The sequence below is a fragment of the Capra hircus genome, chromosome 21 (genome assembly GCF_001704415.2).
Source record: "Capra hircus breed San Clemente chromosome 21, ASM170441v1, whole genome shotgun sequence".
NCBI lineage: Eukaryota > Metazoa > Chordata > Mammalia > Artiodactyla > Bovidae > Capra > Capra hircus.
This window is the reverse complement of record NC_030828.1, coordinates 23,681,225-23,703,955: the sequence shown is the minus strand read 5'-3', so window position 1 is coordinate 23,703,955 and position 22,731 is coordinate 23,681,225. Positions and strand designations below refer to the sequence as shown.

The 22,731-nt window shown below is 41.8% G+C and overlaps 1 protein-coding gene across 4 annotated transcripts in view; it reads left to right on the top strand.

The window, feature by feature from the left end:
• Window positions 1–22,731, top strand: part of ADAMTSL3 (ADAMTS like 3) — a 371,527-nt gene that overhangs the window by 227,184 nt on the left and 121,612 nt on the right. For all 4 annotated transcript variants that reach the window (XM_018066193.1, XM_018066194.1, XM_018066196.1 and 1 more), the window contains exon 16: window positions 15,707–15,996. In XM_018066193.1, the coding sequence (XP_017921682.1) occupies window positions 15,707–15,996 (290 nt within the window). The remainder of the gene's footprint in view (window positions 1–15,706; window positions 15,997–22,731) is intronic.

Genomic DNA, 22,731 nt, shown 5'->3' with positions numbered 1-22,731 from the left:
GAAGAACATGGCACCAGGAGTCTTGGAGCCTAGAACCACCACTTGTAACCATGTGACCTTAGACAAGTCTTTCATTTTTCTGTGTCTCATTTTCCTTACTTATAAAATGAGAAGGCCAGGCTTACTCTCTAGAGAGATCAAAAATCCAATGACTTCTGTCCACATGGGATTTGGCAAGCTTGGGCTGTCATGGTACCCATGGAGATAGAGTATCAAGAGCACGTCAAGAAACATTCTGGAGGTGAAGGTATGGGGACCTAAAGAGAGCAAGGAATCGAAGACGTTGAATCTCTCCCAGGAATCTAGAAGCAAAACAGCATCAGTGATACTTGAGGAATTGGACAGGACAGCTGATTCCACATCAGGTATGTGAGGCCTGCCGTGCTGACAGGCTGTCACAGGGAGAACAATTCACAGGAGGTCAGAGGAAAGCGGACCTCAGAGGCTGGGTGGCCAGTCTCTCTCTTTAACACCTTCGGCAAGGGCACAGTTCACTGCATTGAGAGCTCTTTCTTGGATTGAACAACCTGAGTTATTTGCAGTATTTTTTTCCTTTTGAGCCAAAATATAACCTCCTTCCAATTTCTGCTTTCTGAAACAGAAAAAAAATACATCTATGCCTCATCCCACGTGACAAGTTTTCACAAATTTGCAGAAAACTGAATCCCTAGAGTACTATCTTTCCCAAGTTCATTTTCAGCGGTTTTTGTGTATTGTTTTTAAATCCCTTACCAACCCCGTTGCTCCTCTCAGAACAGGCTCTCATCTGTCAATGTCCCTTTTCACTGTGGTACAACCCAGCAGTGAGCCCCATGGGCACATGGATTCCTTTTCGTTGAGAAGGCACCTTGCTTCCACTAGCCAAGGGGGCCAAGAGAACTGGCATATCACACTTATGACATGTGCAGAACATCTGGGTGTGAACCCAGAAGACATTGTGAACACCGTAAGGTGAATGAACCCAGAGTAATGACTGAAGAGAGGAGTGTTTGGCTCATGATGGAAGTGTGGAGGTTTAGAGGAAAAAGTGGAGTCAAAAGTCAACCTTGGGAACTGCCCTAGTGGTCCAGTGACTAAGACTCCAAGCTCCCAATGCAGGAGGCCCAGGTTTGATTCCTAGTCAGGGAACTAGAGCCCACATACCACAACTGAGAGTTTGCATGCTGACATTAAAAAGATCCTACATGTCACAAGTAAGACTGAAGATGAAGATTGAAGATCCCCCATGCTGCAACAAGGAGCCAGTGCAGCCAAATCAATAAATATTTTTTAAAAGTGGATCATGTGTTCAAAAAAAAAAAAAGTGGATCATGAAAGAGTAGGAGTCACCAACAGAGGAAGGAATAGATCCAAGGAAGGCTCACTGTTAGAAGGAGCAAGGGGGCAAAGCCTTAAAGGAAAGGTGCAGCAGGTAGTATTCAGACTTCACAGGAAACCAAGGAACAGCTTCGGGGACTGAGGAAAAGCTGTTTTGTTTGACAAAGTCTTCCTCAGTTAATTTAATTTTTTTAATTAATTAATTTATTTTACTTTACAATATTGTATTGGTTTTGCCATACATTGACATGAATCCACCATGGCTGCACATGTGTTTCCCCATCCTGAACCCCCCTCCCACCTCCCTCCCTATCCCATCCCTCTGGGTCATCCCAGTGCACCAGCCCCGAGCACCCTGTATCATGCATCAAACCTGGACTGGTGATTCATTTCACATATGACAATTTACATGTTTCAATGCCATTCTCCCATATCATCCCACCCTCTCCCTCTCCCTCTCCCACAGAGTCCAAAAGACTGTTCTATACATCTGTGTCTCTTTTGCTGTCTCGCGTATAGGGTTATTGTTACCATCTTTCTAAATTCCAAATATATGCATTAGTATGCTATATTGGTGTTTTTCTTTCTGGCTTACTGTATAATAGGCTCCAGTTTCATCCACCTCATTAGAACTGATTCAAATGTATTCTTTTTAATGGCTGAGTAATACTCCATTGTGTATATGTACCACAGCTTTCTTATCCATTCATCTGCTGATGGACATCTAGGTTGCTTCCATGCCCTGGCTATTATAAACAGTGCTGCAATGAACATTGGGGTACACGTGTCTCTTTCAATTTTGGTTTCCTTGGTGTGTATGCCCAGCAGTGGGATTGCTGGGTCATAAGGCAGTTCTGTTACCAGTTTTTTAAGGAATCTCCACACTGTTCTCCATAGTGGCTGTACTAGTTTGCATTCCCACCAACAGTGTAGGAGGGTTCCCTTTTCTCCACACCCTCTCCAGCATTTATTACTTGTAGACTTTTGTATAGCAGCCATTTTGACTGGCGTGAAATGGTACCTCATTGTGGTTTTGATTTGCATTTCTCTGATAATGAGTGATGTTGAGCATCTTTTCATGTGTTTGTTAGCCATCTGTATGTCTTCTTGGGAGAAATGTCTGTTTAGTTCTTTGGCTCATTTTTTGACTGGGTCATTTATTTTTCAGGATTTGAGCTGCAGGCGTTGCTTGTATATTTTTGAGATTAATTCTTTGTCTGGTGCTTCATTTGCTATTATTTTCTCCCATTCTGAAGGCTATCTTTTCACCTTGCTTATAACCAGGGCCTGCATCAGACAGTCCCTGGCAGAGCAAACTCAGTTAATTTTAGAGCAGTAGTGTTCAAAGTGTAGAGAAGTAAAACACTGCAGATCTTTAAGGAATGAATTCTGAATTACAAGGAAATGGGACAATGGGTATTTGACTACTCAAGAAGAAAGACTGGTAGTCAAGTTGATGAAAAGGAAGGGTTATAAGTATGTATTTGATTTTTGTTGTTGCTTTTCATTTGAAGTTAGGGCAACCTTAAACATATTAAAAAGGTCATAAGGATTTTAGACAATTACCATCTCTAGACTTCTCAGTTGTACAAGGAGGGTGTTAGGCTAAATGCTACTGGAAGCTTCTCCCAGCTCTGATCTCCTATGGTTCTGTAAGGGATGAAATCTAGAGAAGAAAAGGAACTTGGACGCCTGCAAGGGAGTCTGTAGCTGTCACGCAAGGATGGTCAGGGAGCTCTCAGTCTTGAATGATACATCTTTCCAGGGTCTCTTCTCAGAACACATTTAGATGTTATCTAGTATTTGCTCTCTACATCTGTGTCTCTATTTCTGCTTTGTAAATAAGATCACCTACACCATTTTCTAGCTTCCACATGTATGTGTTAATAGATGATATTTCTTTTTCTCTTTCTGAGTTCAGGGTTTATGACATTCTCTAGGTCCACATTTCCCATGCCTCTACAGATGATCCAATCTTGTTCCTTTTTATGGCTGAGTAATATTCCATGGGGCTTCCCTGGTGGCTCAGATGGCAAAGAATCCACCTACAATGCAGGAGATCTGGGTTCAATCCCTGGGTTGGGAAGATCCCCTGGAAAAAGCAGTGGCAACCCACTCCAAAATTCTTGCCTGGAGAACCCTCATGGGCAGAGGAGCCTACTGGGCTACAGTCTATGGGTTCAGCAAGAGTCGGACATGACTGAGCAACTAAACACAGCACAGCAATATTCCATGTGTGGCCCATTCATTTTGCTGTACAGTAGCCACTAACACAACATTGTAAAGCAGCTATACTCCAATAAAAATTAATTAAAAATAAACACAATTAGATTGCCGTTGCTAATCCTTCTGCATGTTCTCTCTTGGTTAAAGGCTTTGCTGTCAGTTCCCTAGACTGGAAGCTTGCAGTCATTCTTGCCTCTTGCTCATGTTTCCCCTGTCTATAATTAACTAGAGTTGTGAAGTCATATCTACGAAACTCTCCATTGCAGCTCTCCTTCTCTCCATCCCTACTGCCACCGTTGTTCAGGTCTCGAAGTCACTTACCAGGACACCTACCACAGCCTTCTGATTTGCTCCCCACTTGATGATCTCAGCTGATAAAGAATCTGCCTGCAATGTGGGAGACCTGGGTTCAATCCCTGGGTTGGGAAAATCCCCTGGAGAAGGGAACGGCTACCCACTCCAGTATTCTTGCCTGGAGAATTCCTTGCCTGTACGGTCCATGGGGTTGCCAAGAGTCAGCCATCACTGAGCGACTTTCACTTTCACTTTTGATCTCCTCAGATCCACCCAGTCTGGCTAAGGCAGAAGTCTAATCTTTTCTTACAATGTTCATCATATCCCAATGTTTCCCCATTTCCCGAAGACTTATGCTTGTTCACCAGCCAACAAGTCATAGTGGGGTAGGTATCACCCTTCCTGACTACCAGCTTCCTCTCTGACCACAACCCCCCCCACCCCCAGCTTAGACTGGAATGAGGTGCTCCAGCATTCGCTGCTCTTGGCTGTTCCTTGACTGTAACGAGGTGCCTCCTTCACTTTAACTACATTCTCCTTTCTGCTGGGAATGGCACCCACCTGGATTTTGAAACAGCTTTTTTTTTTTTGGTTATAGAAAATATCAAGCCTGTATGAAAAACAAGAGAACAGTATGACAGCCCCACCCATGAGTCTGACTCTCAACTGCAACAGTTATCAACTCAGGGTCACTCTTGTTTCATCCACACCACTGCCTCCAACCACAGTGGGGCATTTTTTGAGGCACACCCAGACAGCATGTCATTTCATTCATAAATACTTAAGTGTGTATCTTTAAAAGAGAAAGATCTGTTTTTGATCATCAGAATACCACTGTAAAAAAGGTTTTTTGGCCACGCTACATGGCATGTGGGATCTTAGTTCTCTGACCAGGGATGGAACCTGTGCCCTCTGTATTGTAAGCTCGGAGTCTTAACCACTAGACCACCAAGGAAGTTCCCACAATACCACTTTTTAAAGTGTGGTCCTCAGATTGCTTTTTTAGAAGCACCTGTAATGCTATTTAAAATGCAGATTTCTGGACCTCACCAAATCAGGCATTCTGGGAGCATATTTTTTTTTCTTTCGGCTCTGCCAGTTCTTTTTAAAATTGTGGTAAAATAGACATAACTAAAATGGAGCATCTTAACCCTTTTTAAATGTTCAGTTCGCTGGTGTTAAGTACATTGGCACTATTGTGCAACTCTCGCCACCATCCGTCTCCGGGAGTTTTCGTCATCCCCACCACAAATTCTGTACCCAGGAAGCACTGACTCCCTATCCCCGGTCCTTTTCCCTGCAGCCCGTGGTCATCTCTGTTCTACTTCCAGCTCTGTGGATTTGTCAGCAGCATGTTTTAGCAAACCCCCTGGGTGACTGGAGAGGGGGGCGGTGCATCCAAATTTGGGAACTATCGGATCAGATAATCTCTAGGGTCCCTCTTGGTGGTGGTGGTTTTGGTTGTTCAGTCATAGCTGACTATTTGTGGACCGTTGCCTGTCAGGCTCCTCTGTCAATGGGATTTCCCAGGCAAGAATACTGAGTGGGTAGCCATTCCCTTCTCTGGGGGATCTTCCTGACCCAAGGATTGAACTCATGTCTCCTGCCCTGGCAGGCAGGTTCTTTACCGACTGAGCCACCAAGGAAACCAGGCTCTTTCTTAAGCTTTACCTACCTGGGAAAGGGCCGTATCGTGTACGCTGCAGCAGGGTCTGGCCCCATGTTCATCCTCAAGCCTGCAGGTGCTGTCAGCCCCACCTGACTTTGGTGGCGGCTCTTCCTGTTCACATTCACTGAGCAAAGCTGATCCGCCCTCTCCTGTGGGACTGCTTCTTCCTCCCCAGCACCTGTTCCTGGGCCTGAATGGCTGCCTCTCCGCACCATCCCTCTCCCTCTCTCTGTGGTCTCTCTGCAGGTTTCCTTTATAATTCACGCTGCCTGGCAGTTGCTGCCCTGTTCCCGATGTCTAGTGTGAAGTTTATGGTTTCCTCCCACCACTCTGACTCTAGTCATTCCCTTGATTTCCAAACAAAACCACAACATATCTCAGCTTCCTGTTCATCCTTTTATTCCCCCTGTCTCTGTGGTTTGGGGATGCTTGCCTGTTGACAGTGAGCGAGAAGATGAACATAGCTGTATTTTGGATCCCTGAAGAATGCCTGCCAAAGCCGCCTGGGGAAGATAAATATTTCTGTCTCTGTGGTTTACCGTGGCTCAAGCTCTGACTTTACATAGAGAACGGATGTTCAAAAAGCTTTTCTTTTTAATTAGGAAAATAAAAATTACAGCTTATAAAGCAAAGCCAGGGGAATTGCAGTTTTAACCGTGTTAGCTTTCAGCTGTGGAATGTGTTGACAGTTGATATGGTTCATCATTGCTTTAAAAGTTCTTCCCCGGAGCCTTGCTAGTTTCTATGGGATTCACAGAGCTTCCTTAGTCACACTGCCCTCCCTCCCGTTTAGCATGTATGAGAACCAAGGAAATGAGACAGATTCAGAACACTTTGTGTATTCTCCACTGCCATTTTAGCGTCTCTATTTGTGTTTGCTCAAATTGAATCAGGTTATATTTTAGACATTCTGTTTTTCTCACAATGGTAGTAACAACTAATATTGAGGACTTTGTGCCAGACTGTGTCCTCAGTGTTGTATGGATTAATTCTGATCCAATTCTCACAATGACCCCATAAGGAGGCATTATTATTAGCTTCATTTTAGGGATGAAGAAACAAATGTTTAGACTAAGGAATTATCTCCAACATTTCAGATCTACTAAGTGGTGGATGGTGATGCTCTGGCCTGTGATTTGAGGAAGAGCTCCAATTTTATGTTAGGAGAACTGAATTCAAGGCTGTCCCATCCTTGGGTTGGTCTCATAGGGCAGACAGAGAAGTTAGCGATTAGATTGCTGCGTTGTGAGACTTAAAGCTCAGGGATGGCTTCCTGGGAGAGCTGGTACACGGAGTGATGCCTTAAGATGTACATGGGTATCAGAACAGCACGCCGGGCATTGAGGTTGTATGTAGACCAACTGATTCATGGGAGCCACCACACCTGGACACTGAGGTACTGAGTGAGGAGAGGGGGCTGGAGGCTAAGGAGGTAGTGATGACAGCCTGGAAAGTGGGCAAGTCTTGGAGGCCTTCCATAGCTCATAAGGGATTTGGACTTCACCTGGAGGCAGTGAGAGTCATTTAGGGATTTTTAACAAGTGGTGTAATCACAACAATTACATTTTTAGAAAGATCTTTCTGGCCTTCTACAATTTGTATCTAATTATTCACTATAATAAACAAAACTGTAGCAAATCTCAAATTGCCCCTCTCTACATCTCTAATTGTCTCCTTAGGACACATTTGCTGGGGTGGAATTTGGGGGCCAGAAGATGAACACATTGCTGCTGCTGCTACTGCTGCTAAGTCGCTTCAGTCGTGTCCAACTCTGTGCGACCCCAGAGACAGCAGCCCACCAGGCTCCCCCGTCCCTGGGATTCTCCAGGCAAGAACACTGGAGTGGGATGCCATTTCCTTCTCCAGTGCAGGAAAGTAAAAAGTGAAAGTGAAGTTGCTCAGTCGTATCCGACTCTTAGCAACCCCATGGACTGTAGCCCCCCAGGCTCCTCCGTCTGTGGGATTTTCCAGGCAAGAGTACTGGAGTAGGGTGCCATTGCCTTCTCTGAGATGGACACATTGAAGGCATTTAACTCCTACCATCAAATTTCCTCTTTAAAATTTAAACAAAAGATACTGCAGTGTTCAGGCAGTGCTGAATCTTATTTCTGTTTTTCTCCCATGGTAATTTTAAAAATTAAATTCTCATTAAATGGGAGTGTATCTTTGTGCATTTTTTTTCTGGGAGATTATATAGATGGCATAAATCTTTCAGACCCTCTGCATTTAAGAGTCCCTTTCTTATACCCTCAAATGAGCAGACATATGAACTCTTGTTTAATAACTATCTTCTTTATGCCTAAACTGTCCTTAATACTTGTGTTGTGAACCTTTTTTTTTTTTTAACGTAAACGTAAGATTTTTCTCCATATACTTACAATTAGAGAATTTTTAAAAAATCAGTCCAGGTATTATTTTCTTTTCAAATTTTGGTAAACAGAATTTTGGGGACATGGATTGAAATCTTTCTTGGGTGCATAAAAGTTTTCTTCTGTTGTATTTGTGCCTCTTTTCTATTGTTTTTCTTATTTATTCTAAAGGTTCATCAACTCTGTGTATTGAATCTCTTCTCTATTTTTAACATGTGATACTTCCCTCACCTTTTTGTGTTTTTTTCCTCCATGTTTTGGATGCACATCTGCCCTTCAACCAACCATTTACTGTCCTTACCGTGAATGTATTTCCTACTAATTCATTTGGATTTTCTTCATGACAGAAGAAACTGCATTATTTTTGTATTTTTTCAGCCTTTTCTCAACCAAGCCAGAGATTTTTTCCGGCCACGTTTTGAGTGTTCTGTTTGTTTTTGTCCTGCCTTGGTCTTCGTTGCTGCGAACAGGGCCTTCCTAGTTGCAGCGTGCAGGCTTCTCACTGCGGAGGACCCTCTGGTTGCGGAGCATGGGCTCTAGGGTGCACGCTTTGGCAGTTGTGGCACGCGGGCTTACTTGCTCTATAGCACGTGGTTTCTTCCCAAACCGGAAATCGAACCCTAGTCCCCTACATTGGCGCATGGATTGTTAACTACTGGACCACCACGGAAGTTCATGTTTTGACTTTCTTAATCTCTTCATTTATCTTTTGTTTTATAGAACGTTTCCTTGAATTTTATTGTCATAAACTTTTAAGGAGATGCTGTAGCATTTCCTTCTGTTTCTGATAATATATTTTCCCAAAATATGCTTTCCTTTCACAGATATATGTTACATTCTTCTTTCATAGCAAAAAATTATTTTAGTGGATATTGGTGTTTGTTTATTCATTTTTGAAATCAGAAAAATAAATGCCCCAAAATAGTATTGTCAGATTTTCCTGGGCTCCTTTGATTGTCATCTTGGATGATCTCAAATTGCATCTCTCACCTATGATACTGCTGAGGCAGGGTAAAATAATGCCAGTAGCTACTATGTTATCTTTGATAAATTATCCTCAGTTTCCTCATCTGTACAATGGGAATAATAATAATACTTCCTGATGGGGTTGTTGCTATGAGTAAATGATAAAACATATGTGAAGTACATGGAACAGTGTCTCACACAAATAACAATGTAATTAATGTTAGTTGTCATTTTTGTTGTAATTATTGAACTTTTCACTCTGACATCTCATTTAATCCCAACCTAACCCCATTAGGTTGGTACTGTTACTGTTGCTATATAACAGGAAATTATTGCCTTTGTATTTGAATAGCAGTTTGACTGGACATAATATTCTTGGGACCTCAACTCTCTCTCTCAAAAATTTTGTTCATCTTTTTCTGGTTTTAAATGTTGCTGAGTCTGAAGTCCACCTGACTTTATTCTTAAAAGGGACTTGATTTTTGTACCTAGATGCTTATGGAATTCTTTTTTTCATCCTCAAAGTCTTATTTTTTAAGTATATTCATTTACATAAACTTAGTGCTTTAAGACTGGAGAAGGCAATGGCAACCCACTCCAGTACTCTTACCTGGGAAATCCCATGGATGGAGGAGTCTGGTAGGCTATAGTCCATGGGGTCACAAAGAGTCGGACATGACTGAGTGACTTCACTTTCACTTTTCACTTTCCTGCACTGGAGAAGGAAATGGCAACCCACTCCGGTATTCTTGCCTGGAGAGTCCCAGGGATGGGAGCCTGGTGGGCTGCCGTCTCTGGGGTTGCACAGAGTCGGACACAGCTGATGTGACTTAGCAGCAGCAGCAGCAACAGTGCTTTAAGACAGCACAAATGTATTATCTCACAGTTTGGTGGGTCAGAAACCAAATAGATTTAGCTGATTTCTATAAATCCCACTAGGCTAAAATCACGGCATCTGTCAGCCTGATCTCTTCTCTGGAGGCCCAGGGTGGAAGCCACTTCCAGGCTCATTCAGGCAGTTGGCAGAGTGCAGATCCACGCAGTTGCAGAGCTGAGATCTCCATTTCCTCGCTGGCTCTTGGCCGGGGGCTGTTCCCCGCTTCTGGAGGCCTCCTGCCTTCCTTGGCTCCTGGCCCTTCCGTCCCGGAGCCACAGCGGGTTGAGTGCCTCTCGTGCTCTGCTGCATCTCTCTGACTCCAGCCAGAGGATTCTTTCTGTTTTTAAGGACTTGTGTGAGTAGGCCCACTGGGATAATCACCCTATCTTGAGGTCCATAACCTTAATCACATCTGCAGAATCCCTTTTGCCATGTAATAGCATATTCATATATTCTAGGGGTTAGGGTGTGGGCATCTTTAGGGAGGGCATTCTGCTGAAAGCTCTAGGTTTTTATGTTAATCATTTTGTATCACTTTTTCCTGGAAGACAGTGTAACCTTTCCAGGCTGTATTTTAGGCACATTTTTCACATATTTCATTTATGAACTATTTTTTTTCTGTTTCATGTGTTGAAACCTCTACTTGAAGAATCCAACTATCTTCAATATTGGATTCTCTCTCATTTTATCTCTAAAAACTGCATTAAAATCAATTTTAGAGAGATATAATTTACATACAAAATCTGTGTCTGTCTAAAGTGATGAGTTTAAACAGGTGGACACGAAACACAGAACCCCAGCCCCATTCTTGATACAGAACATCTCCATCACCCAGAAGCTTCCTTTGCAGCCCAGCCCTCCATTCACCCCTCTAATTGCGTTAAAACTTCTCTTTCTCTCTCTCAACACTGCATTCACTTCCAAGTCTTGCTTCTATATTATTAATTTGACCTTCAGCCATGTTTCTTTTATTTTTTTCTCTTGGTTCTGAATTGTTAGTTTCTAATAATGTTATGTTTCACAGTTTGTTTCTTCAGCTCTGTAGTTTTCTATTTTATTCTGTGGTTTTATCATCTCCTGCCTAGGCTCTCTTATAAGTGAATTGTTCTTTTTTTTATGTTTTGGGTTTTTGGCCTCAAGGCATGTGGCATTCCCTGACCAGGGATTGATCCTGCACCCTTTCATTGGAATACTAAGTCTTTTAATCACTGGACCGTCAGAGAAGTCCCTTGAATTGCTCTTTTGGGAATGCATGTAAGAATTAAAGATTTTAACATTAAAAAATTTTAAAAAAAAGAGAAGCAAAAAAAAAGAAAAAGCAATCCTTTAGAACTGCAAACTATGCTAAGCCCATTAAACTGTCTAAACCCCAAAAAAATAAAAATAAAAGCATCTCCCACTCTAATAAACTCTATTTTCCTTTCAAATAAAATAAAATAAAATAAATAAAAAGAGCACACAAAAAAAGAGCACACACACACAAAAAATCTTTTCTCTTGTGGAGTTGGACACAACTGAGCATGCATGCATGCATTGTGCAAAGACACAGGGAACATGCTCTGTTTCTCTGGTTGTTTTGCCCAGACATCACTTTTCAAATGCTTGTGTGCAGCTGTATGACTTTCTTTTCTTTAAAGAAAAAATTACTGTGTGTGTGTGTGTGTGTGTGTGTGTGTGTGTGTGTGTGTGTGTAGAGGAGGGGACAAAGACAAAGCAAGATTCAGAACTGCATGAACATGATAATGTCCTTTGTTTAAATAAAAAATAATGCATAGGAGAAAATCATACAGGATGATGCATGCATTTTTGAGTTACCATGACTCCCCATCTCGCCTCCCCCAGATAACTCATGGATAATTTGGACAGTTCTGATATTTGTTTCTTAAGAGGACACTTACAAGGATCTTTGAAAACCAACTTGATAGAATTCCTGGTGGTCCGGTAGAACTCCAGACTTTCACTGTTGAATGCTGGGGTTCGATCCCTGGTTGGGGAACGAAGACCCCACAAGCTAAGAAAAAAAAATGATAACTGACTTGAAACACTCAGGACACCTGAAAAACGTCAAGTGTAACCATCATTTGCCCTGTTGGGAATTAAGAGGGACCTTCTCACTTACTCCACCTTCTCTCAGGATTCTGAATCTATGAGACGTAAGAGTCCAATCTGAATGAAAAAAAACTACTTCCCATTAAAACATAATCCCCAATTTTAGTTTTTATTGTGAAGGAGAAAAGAGAAAAAATTAATGACCATAAAAGTATAGTATGCATATGGTTAGAAAGTTCAAGCCTTTAAAAGGTGCAAAATGAAAATGAACAAAGACAAATATCAGATATTAACATATATATATGGAATCTATAAAATCATATAGATGATCCTATTTGCAAAAGAGAAATAGAGACACAGATGTAGAGAACAACTGTATGGACACCAAAGCAGAAAGAATGGGGTGGGATGAATTGGGAGATTGGGATTGATGTATATACACTATTGATACTATACATAAAATAGAAAACTCATGAGAGCCTACTGTATAGCACAGGGAACTCTTCTCAGTGCTCTGTGGTGACCTAACTGGGAAGCAAATCCAAAAAAAAAAAAAAAAATGAGGGGATACATGTATACGTATAGCTGGTTCACTGTGCTGTACAGTAGAAACTAACACAACATTGTAAAGCAACTATCCTCCAATAAAAATTAATTTAAAAAAAAGCAACAAAATATAGTAAAAGCCTCCTTCTATAAACTCCAGTTCCCAGCTCTTGCAGTTACTTCCTGAAAAGAGAAATTATATATAAATCATCATAGATAACATAGAGGCTATAAATTTATACCATTAGAACCAGATGTTAAATAACAAAGTGGTTCAAAATTGAGAAAGGAGTACAAGGCTGTATATTGTCACCCTGCTTATTTAACATATATGCAGAGTACCTCATGAGAAATGCAGGGCTGGATGAATCATGAGCTGGAATCAAGAGTGCAGGGAGAAATATTAACAACCTCAGATATGCAGATGATACCACTCTAATGACAAAAAGTAAAGAGGAATTATAGAGCCTCTTGATGAAAGAGAGAGGAGAGTAAAAAAGCTGGCTTAAAATTCAACATTCAAAACACTAAGATCATGGCATCCAATCCCATTACTTCATGACAAATAGATGGGGAAAAAGTGGAAAAAAGTGACAGATTTTAATTTCTTGAGCTCCAAAATCACTGTGGATGGTAACTGCAGCCATGAAATTAAGACACTTGCTCCTTGAAAGAAAAGCTATGACAGACATTGTGTTAAAAAGCAGAGATCACTTTGCCAACAAAGGTCTGTATAGTCAAAACTATGGTTTTTCAAGTAGTCATGTACGGATGTGAGAGTTGGACCATAAAGAAGGCTGAGCATTGAAGAATTCATGCTTCTGAACTGTGGTGCTGGAGAGGACTCTTGAAAGTCCCTTGGACTGCAAGGAGATCAAACCAGTTAATCCTAAAGGAAAACAACCCTGAATATTCATTGGAAGAAATGATGCTAAAGCTTCAATACTTTGGTCACCTGATGCAAAGAGCCAACTTATTGGAAAAGATCCTGATGCTGGGAAAGATTGAGGGAAAGAGGAGAAGGGGGTGACAGAGGATGAGATGATTGGATGACATCACTGACTCCATGGAAATGAGTTTGAGCAAAGTCAGGGAGTTAGTGAAGGACAGGGAAGCCTGACGTACTGCAGTTCATGGGGTTGCAAAGAGTGGGACATGACTTAGCAACTGAACAACAATATGTAATATATACACTATATAGGCATGTCTGTGTCCTTTTGTGTAGTTAGACAAAAGATCATAGCATATGATACTTATAGCATAAGACCACACACTTATTTCATTTAACAGCCTCCAAAAGGAGAATATTCCTTATCAATTCACATAGATTCACCTCCTTCTTTTCAATGACATCATCCTATTATTGAATACATTGTATGGATGTGTCTTCTTAATCAGTCTCCTTTCCAGTTTTCCCATGGGAAAACAGCAAGCACAGAAAAGAGTAGAGATGCAAATATTGCTCCAGTACTACTCCATCCTAAGGAGCTGAGTCATGGAAAATGAGGATTAGAAAATAGTTTCCAAGTAACAATTTCCAACAAAACAAAATGAAAAAAGGGAGGTGTTGTTGATATTTCTTTATTGCTCATGGAGAGCAATAATGTTTCAATTCTGCTGTGCTCTTGTGTATAACTGTGGTGAAGCCTCATGTAGAGAGAGATGCTTAGATGATTCTTTACAACCAGCCTATTCTGAGATTTTAAACTTTAAGCCTTGGAACTGTATTTGAAGCAAACAGCTCAGCAACATTTTTTCTGAAGTTATTTAGTACAACATTTTCCCATGAATAGAGGTCATATTCACTTAAATTTAGGAAATCATACACGTCGTATCCACTCCCCTTGAGTATGTATGGTATGTGTTCATATATCATAGTTTTGGGGGAAATCTTTTGGTAAATAAACCTATTGAACATTATTGAAAACAGTGTTTTCCAGACTTACTCAGTCACTGCTCTCTTTCCAGCTTATCACTTATTAATATCTCATGATGCAAGTGTTGCTTCAGATTGTCTTAAAATTATATGTCCCGATGGAGTCTGTGTCTTAAATTCAATGCAGGAATCAGTAAACATTTTCTATAAAGAGCCAAATAATAAATACCTTAGGTTTTGCCAGCCAAACAGTCTATATTGCAAATCCTCAGACCTGGCACATAACACAAATGCAGCCATAAACAAGGCTGAACAAGTGACCATGACTGTATTCCAATAAATCTTTAGTTATGGACACACGTTGAATTTTATGTCATTTTTACATGACACAAAGTATTATCCTTCCTTTTTCTCCCCATCTATTTAAAACTATAAAAATCATTCTTAGCAGGTAGGCTGTGCAGAAATAGGTGGATGGGATTTGACCTGTAGGCCAAAGGAGGGCACCCTGTGATTTAGTGGATAAAGATTCAGGATAAGAAATACATGCTTTGTTCAGTCAGATTGGGCAACAGCTGTGATAGTTTCAAGAAAATTCAGAAGTTTTGTGTGTTGTTATATATTAAAATGTTGATGTTGTTTAGTTGGCTCAGTCGTGTCCAACTCTTTGGGACCCCATAAACTGTAGCCCGCCAGGCTCCTCTGTTCATGGAATTCTCTAGGCAAGAAGACTGGAGTGGGTTGCCATTTCCTTCTCCAGGGGCTCTTCCTGGACCAGGAATCAAACCTGTGTCTCCCACAATGACAGGCAGATTATTTGCCACTGAGCCACCAGGGAAGCCCATATATTAAATACAAAAGAATATTAAAGCTTCATCTACTTCATCTACTCTGCAGAAGGATAAGGAAATGGCAACCCCTTTCCAGAATTCTTGTCTGGAGAATCCCATGGACAGAGGAGCCTGGTGGTCTACAGTCCATGGGGTTACAAGAGTTGGACACAACTTAGTGACTAAACCACCACCACCGCTCTGCAGAAAGCATGCTATCCTACAGTTTTGCTGCTAAATATCAAGACATTTTAATAAAACTCTGCCTGTTAAGACAGGGTAAGCACCAAAAAGATTTCTTGAATAAATACTGGTGAACATCTCCATGTTATAAAAGAACTCAGAGTAGAAATGATCTCTACACGATTTATTATGACCAAATCTTACAGAAAACCTTTTAACGATGATATGCAAAGGTCAGAGCACAGAATTTGAGTTAAATAAAATAGGTGCAAAAGTTCAGTGGCTCTCTGGTAAAAGCTTCTTTCTGTTGCTGATGAGGTTGGAATGTTTGTCCACGACACATTTTCAGGCACCAACAAAAGGACAGCCTCTGAGACATATTGAATCTCCTCTGAATGAAGTTACTTTTTTCCTTCATGTGTCACTCCCCCTTTGTGATCTCTTTGGACTGATGGCCCGTGTCCTCCCCTGCTCCGATCCCTGGGGCTCCCTGGTTGCCTGCAGGTTCGTTCCGGAGCCGTGGTCCACCTGCAGTGCCACATGTGGGCCAGGTGTTCAGGTGCGAGAGGTGAAGTGCCGCGTGCTCCTGACCTTCACGCAAACTGAGACCGAGCTGCCAGAGGAAGAGTGTGAGGGCCCCCGGCTGCCCACAGAGCGGCCCTGCCTCCTGCAGCCCTGTGATGAGAGCCCCGCAGCCCGAGAGCTGGCCGCCTCCCTGCAGGAGCAGGACAGTGAGACGACCTACGACTGGGAATACGCTGGCTTCACCCCCTGCACCGCCACCTGTTTGGGAGGTATTTGAACTTTTACTTAAGGGACAGCTGTGTCTGGCATTGCTGATGGTTTGAGAAATAGCAATACTAAATCAGTAAAGCCTCATCTACAAACTAGCAGAAGTCCAAAGGAGGAGAAGTCATTTGAATAATTGAAAACTGTGCCTTTTCTTTGTTTTCATCATCATTATTTTAGAAAGATTAAGGACAGTGGGACTAGATCCTGTGTTCCTAAGCATCTGCCTAACTGAGATGGTTACCGAGGTCACTGATTAATAGAGAATAAATAGGAAAATGCAAGAAATTATTAGTTGAGGTAGTGTTGTGCATAAGTCAGAATTACGGAATGAATCAGCCTGGAACTCCCTTATTGATGCTCTCTTGGTCAGAAGTTATCCTCAGAAAATAATTTAGGTTCATACCTGCACATTGAGCCAGAAACCAGTATGGAGCAAACTGATCACCATGATTTATGTGTATGTACATGTGTGTACACATAGCCAGGGACCCTGATAGGACTAGGAAGTGATCATATTGTCAGGTGGCCCCCTCAGGGTGGAAATTAGCCCCAAGGTGCTTCAAGCATTCCAGGATCCAAAAGGGAGTGAATGAGCAGAGGGAGGTCCAGACAGTCATTCTCTCTCTGCTGGAAGTAAAAGGACAGAAATAATCAGTGGGAAACCAAGATCCTCTAGTGACGTGAAGGGGACTCCTCTCCCAGGAATCCAGGCCCCTGACATCCTCTCACTGACTCCTGACTGTGCCTTCCAGTCAGCTGTCGTGGCTGAAGCTGGGGGCTAGAAGTGCTCTAACCAGACTTCCTGGTGGTCCAGTTGTTAAGACCATGCACTTCCACTGCGAGGGGCGTGGCTTTGATCCCAAGTCAGGGAACTATGATCCTACATGCCATGTGGCATGGTCAAAGAAAAAAGGAAGGAAAAAAAAAAAGAGAGAAGTGCTCTGACTTCAGTGCCAGCCAGTGGTACGAAAGCTAAGGAAGCTGCTGCCTTAGGAGGCAGTTGGCTCAACAGCCTGCGCCACTCCTCCTGGCAGCCCTGCACCCTTTACTAAGACTCCCCATTAAGTCTTAAGAATTCATGTACCAGTCATTGTGCCCTGGCCTCTTCCTTAGGCAGGTAGAGTGCATTCTCCGTTCTTGCCATCCAGTCGCTGTTGGCTTGAGGTATCTGTCTTTCTCTTTCCTGTGTAGTTCAACCTGTAAATCCACCTATCCTGGACACCAGCCCATCAGTAAACCCAGGTGAAATGGTGTGTGCTTTACCCCTAGGCCTCAGTTAAGCTACTGTCTTTCATATGGTGGTACCCCTGTGCAATTAGGAAAAGAACTCTTATCTGCCTCCAGATTCTCACTCTTTCTTGCTTGCTTTTCTCCCTGCTTCCTAGAAGCCCACCTCAACTAGCCAGGAGTTTTAGCCTGCTTCACCCAACACTAAATGTCAGCTGTGTCTCTTCCCTCCCAGGAATTGAAGTCTCACTTTCCTGCTCACTTTCATGTCTGCTTTGGCCCAAACCTCTGGGTTCAGGGTCCTGGACATGTCTTCTGTTATATCTCGGAAGCCTTAAGACTGATATGCCCTTCGTAATCTGGGAACTGGTACTTTCCAGATGAGTCAGGGGAAGCCCTCCAGAGATAGTCATGCTTGCTTGCATGCCTGCTCAGTCAATTGTGTCTGACTGTTTGTGACCACATGGACTGTAGCCTGCCAGGTTCCTCAGTCTATGGGATTTCCCAGATAAGAATACTGGAATGGGTTGCCATGCCCTTCTCCAGGGGATCTTTCAGACCCAGGGATTGAACCTGAGTCTCTTATGTCTCCTGCCTTGGCCGGCAGGGAAATGGCAATCCACCTCAGTATTCTTGCCTAAAGAATTCCATGGACAGAGGAGCCAGGTGGGCTGCTGTTCATGGGGTCTCAAAGAGTCAGACATGACTGAATGACTACACTTTCTTTACCACTAGCACCACCTGGGAAGCCCCCAGCTATTGCTTGCATACCTCCAAATCTACTGTATTAATCTCAAGCTTTTGAATACTGCCATTGATAGAATTAGCCTTGCATCTAGAACTCTGTCATCCTTGACTTCAGTTTTTTCCTGACCGAGAAGGCCATCCAGATGGGAAGAGTGGCATGTTGGGTCCTTGGAACTTAACAGACCACATAGAGTTGCCCAAGGAAAATTGACCAGATGAATTCTGATTCAATTGAGAGAGTCTAATTGACCTCATTTTTGGAGCCTGATGCCAAAATGTTCGTATCTGCTGTGTTCCCAGTGCCCACCAAGATGGCCCTGCGTTCCACCTCCAGGAGGCCTGGACCCCCTGGCATGATTTTCTGCTTTTTTGGTAACAACTTTATTAAGATATAATTCACATACCACAATTTATATATCTGAAGTATACAACGTGGTGTTTTTTGGTATATTCACGAAGTTGTGTACCCATCGTCACAATCTTCTTTTAGCGCTGATATATTTGGCTGCATTGGGTCTCAGTTGTGCTATGATGTGTGATCTTTCATGCAGCATGCAGACTCTTCTGATTGCAGCACACAGATTTAGTTGCCCAATCGGGGTTCGAACTTGTGTCCCTTGCATTGCAAGGTGGATTCTTAACCACTGGACAACCAGGGAAGACCCCATCAAAACAATTTTAGAACACTTTGACCCCAAAAGAACCCTGTACCCTTAAGAAATCACCCTCCCCATTTCCTCTCAAACCCCCGTTTTCCTGCTACCAGCAACCTCTCACAACTACTAATCTACTTTTTATTTCTTCTGGACGTTTCATATAAATGGAATCACACAATAAGCAATCTTTGTGACCACCTTCTTTCATTAGTGTGCTCTCAAGGTTCATCCATGTTGCAACATAAGTCAGCACTTCGTTTCTTTTTAGGTTTGAATACTATTCCATTGTATGGATATGTCCATATTTATCCATTCATCAGTTAGAATTTAGTTTATTCGCATGTCTTGGATACTATGCCTAAAACTGCTCTGAACATTCATGTACACATTGTGTGGATGTACATCTTCATTTCCCTTGGATATACAGTTAGGAATAGTAAAATGATCTCTGCATCTGTTTAAGGCATACAAGTTTTGTGAAACTTGACCAGTTCAATTTATCCTTATTGGCACTGTGGGCCTTCGGCCAGCTGTGAGGAGAGAAAGGCCTTGCACGTGTTAGAAGTGCATTTCAGTACTCACACAGTGGATGGGATGGTGTCCATTTGTTTCTGACATCCTCTTGTATAACTGGAACACATTTTGCAAATTTTAACAGGACTCAGCTTGCTAATCTTTCAACTCTCAGTTAAACAGAATTTAGCCTTGTGAGGCTATCCTGTATTGCGTAATTCAGGATAACATCATTAGATGAACCTTGCATGCCCATGAACCCAAATGGTATGGCTAGGGAAGCTGAGAGTCAGAGTGTATCACACAGTCCAAAGTAGAGAGTGGACAACTGCTTTATTGAAGAGTTGAACTGTAAGTGCTTATAGTAAGATTCTTCACTTTGCAAAAAGCAATGGTTTAATTTCTTGGGTTCAGGCTTAAATTTTCTTAATGTTTTTAATTTCTTGATTTCAAGCTTAAAATTTCATTTTAAATGTGTAACTCAATTTTGTTGAATACTTGGAATGCTTGGAGGGTTATATAATCCTCTAAATGTAGGAAACTGAGCACCTGCTCTGTGCTAGACTCTATGCTCTCCACTCGGTTCCAGGCTCAGTACCATGATATAGAATGAAGGCACGGTCCTTGTCCTGAGGGAGCACAGCTCTCAGCTATGTTGGCTCTACTGTCCCTACTGCATTACTTACAGGCAGTGACACTTGCCTCTCTGTAATCCATTTTACTGTGGTTTTAGAGGCCCAGCCTCTGCAAGCCCACTTATGTGTGGCTTTGAATGTGGATTTTAACCCTCATCCTGAATAACAGGGAGGGTAAGTCTGCAATGACTGGAAACCACAGGAAAATAAAATTTCCACAGGCATGCAGTTATTTCTTCAGCATTCCTGTTTCTGGTAGAAAAATAAGATAGGCAAGTGATAAATTTTAAAAAAGATAAACCTCTGATTCCCATCCCGATATTGTATATTTGTATAGTCTTAACTTGCCTTCACAACATACAGGAAATAAAAGTAGATCAATTTGTTGTAATCATTGATGTTTAAGAATCTTTTACAAGTCTGCTTTCATACTGGAGTGGCAACAATTCTTTCTCAATTCCCCAAAGTATAAAGAATGCTGACATACTCAATTTCCCGTCTCTAGAGTATATGGAAGTATATGGTATACAGCATTATGTTATGTGTGTATGTACATCCTGAAAGTTATGCTTACCTTTTAAATACCCACTGATAAGGTTTTATAATTTATACTCTATCAACATGGACTTCCCAGGTGGCACTAGTGGTAAAGAATCCACCTGCAGTGCAGGAGACATAAGAGATGCAGGTTTGATCTCTTGGTGGGGAATATCCCCTGGAGGAGGAAATGGCAACCCACTCTGGTAATCTTGCCTGGAGATTCCCATGGACAGAGGAGCCTGGAAGGCTATAGTCCATGGGGTCGCAAAGAGTCAGATATGACTTAATGACTGAACATACACACATGCACATGATAAACATTCCTCACTGACATTTTCTCTTATGTCTTATATTATTTGTTGCATTTATGACCTTTCATCTCTCCCTTTGTGTTTTCTAAAATCACCGGCTAGTAGCATAGACATGGACTTTGGCCTCATTTTGAACCATAGTTCTGCCCCTCCCTTTGGCTAGTTATTTAAATTTGCAGAGGTTTATTTTTGTAAAATGAGAAGAGCCGCACCTACATTATTAGGATTAATGAAAGGATTAAATATGATTCTTAAGCAAGATTATGTTGGAGATGTGTTTAATCACTGTGCCTGACACATGTGTGTTATAAATGTTGGTGGGATAATATAAGAGTTTATAATATAGTTTATAATATAAGAAGTTATTCATCTTAGAATATTGTTTTTTCCTTTTAAAAGAAAACGGACTAAATTGCTGAACCCCTTAATGCATCTAACTGTGCCAAGTGCATTCTTTGAATTCCTCAAGTAAATCATCATCTGCAATTAATGATGATTTTCTCTTTCAATAGTTGTTTATTATGGTTAGGTTTTATCTCTTATTGCATTGCCCAGAATTGCAAGAACAATAATAAATAAGGTAGATGATGCCAACTTTGCCTCGGTCTTGACAGTAGCAGGAATCTCTTATTGTTTCATTCGAAAACAACATCCTACAAATATTTATTGTGTGTTTTTTTGTGCAAGGTGCTGACCTAGTAATACAGACAAATAGTTCCCACCTCTGCAACTCAGATCTAGAGGGGGAAATGTGTTCATCGCATAATCACACACACACATATGTTTAAACTTACAGCTGGTTATTGCAGCTACAAAAAAGTATATGGTTGGGACTTGCCTGGCAGTCCAGTGGTTAAGAATCTGCACTTCCATCACAGGGGGCAGAGGTTCAATCACTGGTCAAGGAACTAAGATCCCACATGCCGTGTGGTGTGACCAAAAAATAACTAGAAACAAATTTTAAAAAGAAGCATATGATGCCATGAAAGCACATAATAGGAGGAATTTGACCTAACTTGGGAGGTCAGGGAAAGATTCCCTAAGAACAATTGCATTTTAACTTTTAAGTCTGAAAGATGAGATATTAATTAAGCAAAAGTTTGAGACAGTGGTACAAAGAGAATTTCCAGCAGGAAAAGGATCATGTGGAAGGGCGCTAGGTGGCAAGAGGGCACATGGGAGATTCCAGGAGCTGAAGAAGTTGGGCACAGCTAGTGTACTGAGAAAGATGGGGTTTAATGTGAGATGATGCTGTAAAGGAAATCAGGGGCCAGACAGTGAAGGTCTTACGGGCCATGTTCATTTGGGTCTTTATCCTAAGAACAATGAGAGGCCATCCAAGTCATTAAAATGGAAATTAATGATCAAATGTTTATTTCAGAAGGGTTAGCCCAGTTGTATTGTTAAAAAAAAAGGATTAAAAGGGATAACAAGAGATGTCAGGGAGCCCACAGAGAGGAAGATGGCGAGAAGGCATGGTTTGTTAGGGGAGGGCCATGTGTGTGCTGTCACTTCATGACAGAGAGTCCAGGTGCATTTAAAAGGCAATGAGAGGGGACTTCCCTGGTGGTCCAGTGGCTAAGACTCCACACTTCCAGTGCAGGGAGCCCTGGTCAGGGAACTAGTTCCTGCATGCTGCAACTGAAGATCTTGCAAACACCCAGCACAGCCAAGTGAATAATTTTCTTTTTAAAAAAGGCAATGAGAAAGTTCCAGAATGAAAGGGAAAGGCAAAGTGTCAACAAACTTCCTATGATGGAAAGGAGTGAAATCTAAAGCCTACTATGGAATTCAATCTTAACCAGTTAGAGATGCATCTCTTAATGGAAACTGGCAAGGGAAAGGTCTGGGTGGATGGATTTATCTGCTGGCTGGGTCAGTGGGTTTATCTGCTGGATCATAGGAAGTTCCTATCTGTTTGTTTCTGGTTGAGTGTGTGTGAATATTTGTGTGTGAATGATTTGATTCGTGAATGCCCAAGGTTTGAAGTCACAATGTAGTATTTTTTTTTTTATTATACTCTTGACTACAGTGTGCTACTATTGGGTAGGCCAAAGGTTCATTCAGATTTTTCTGTAAAATGTTATGGAAAAAACTCAAATGAACTT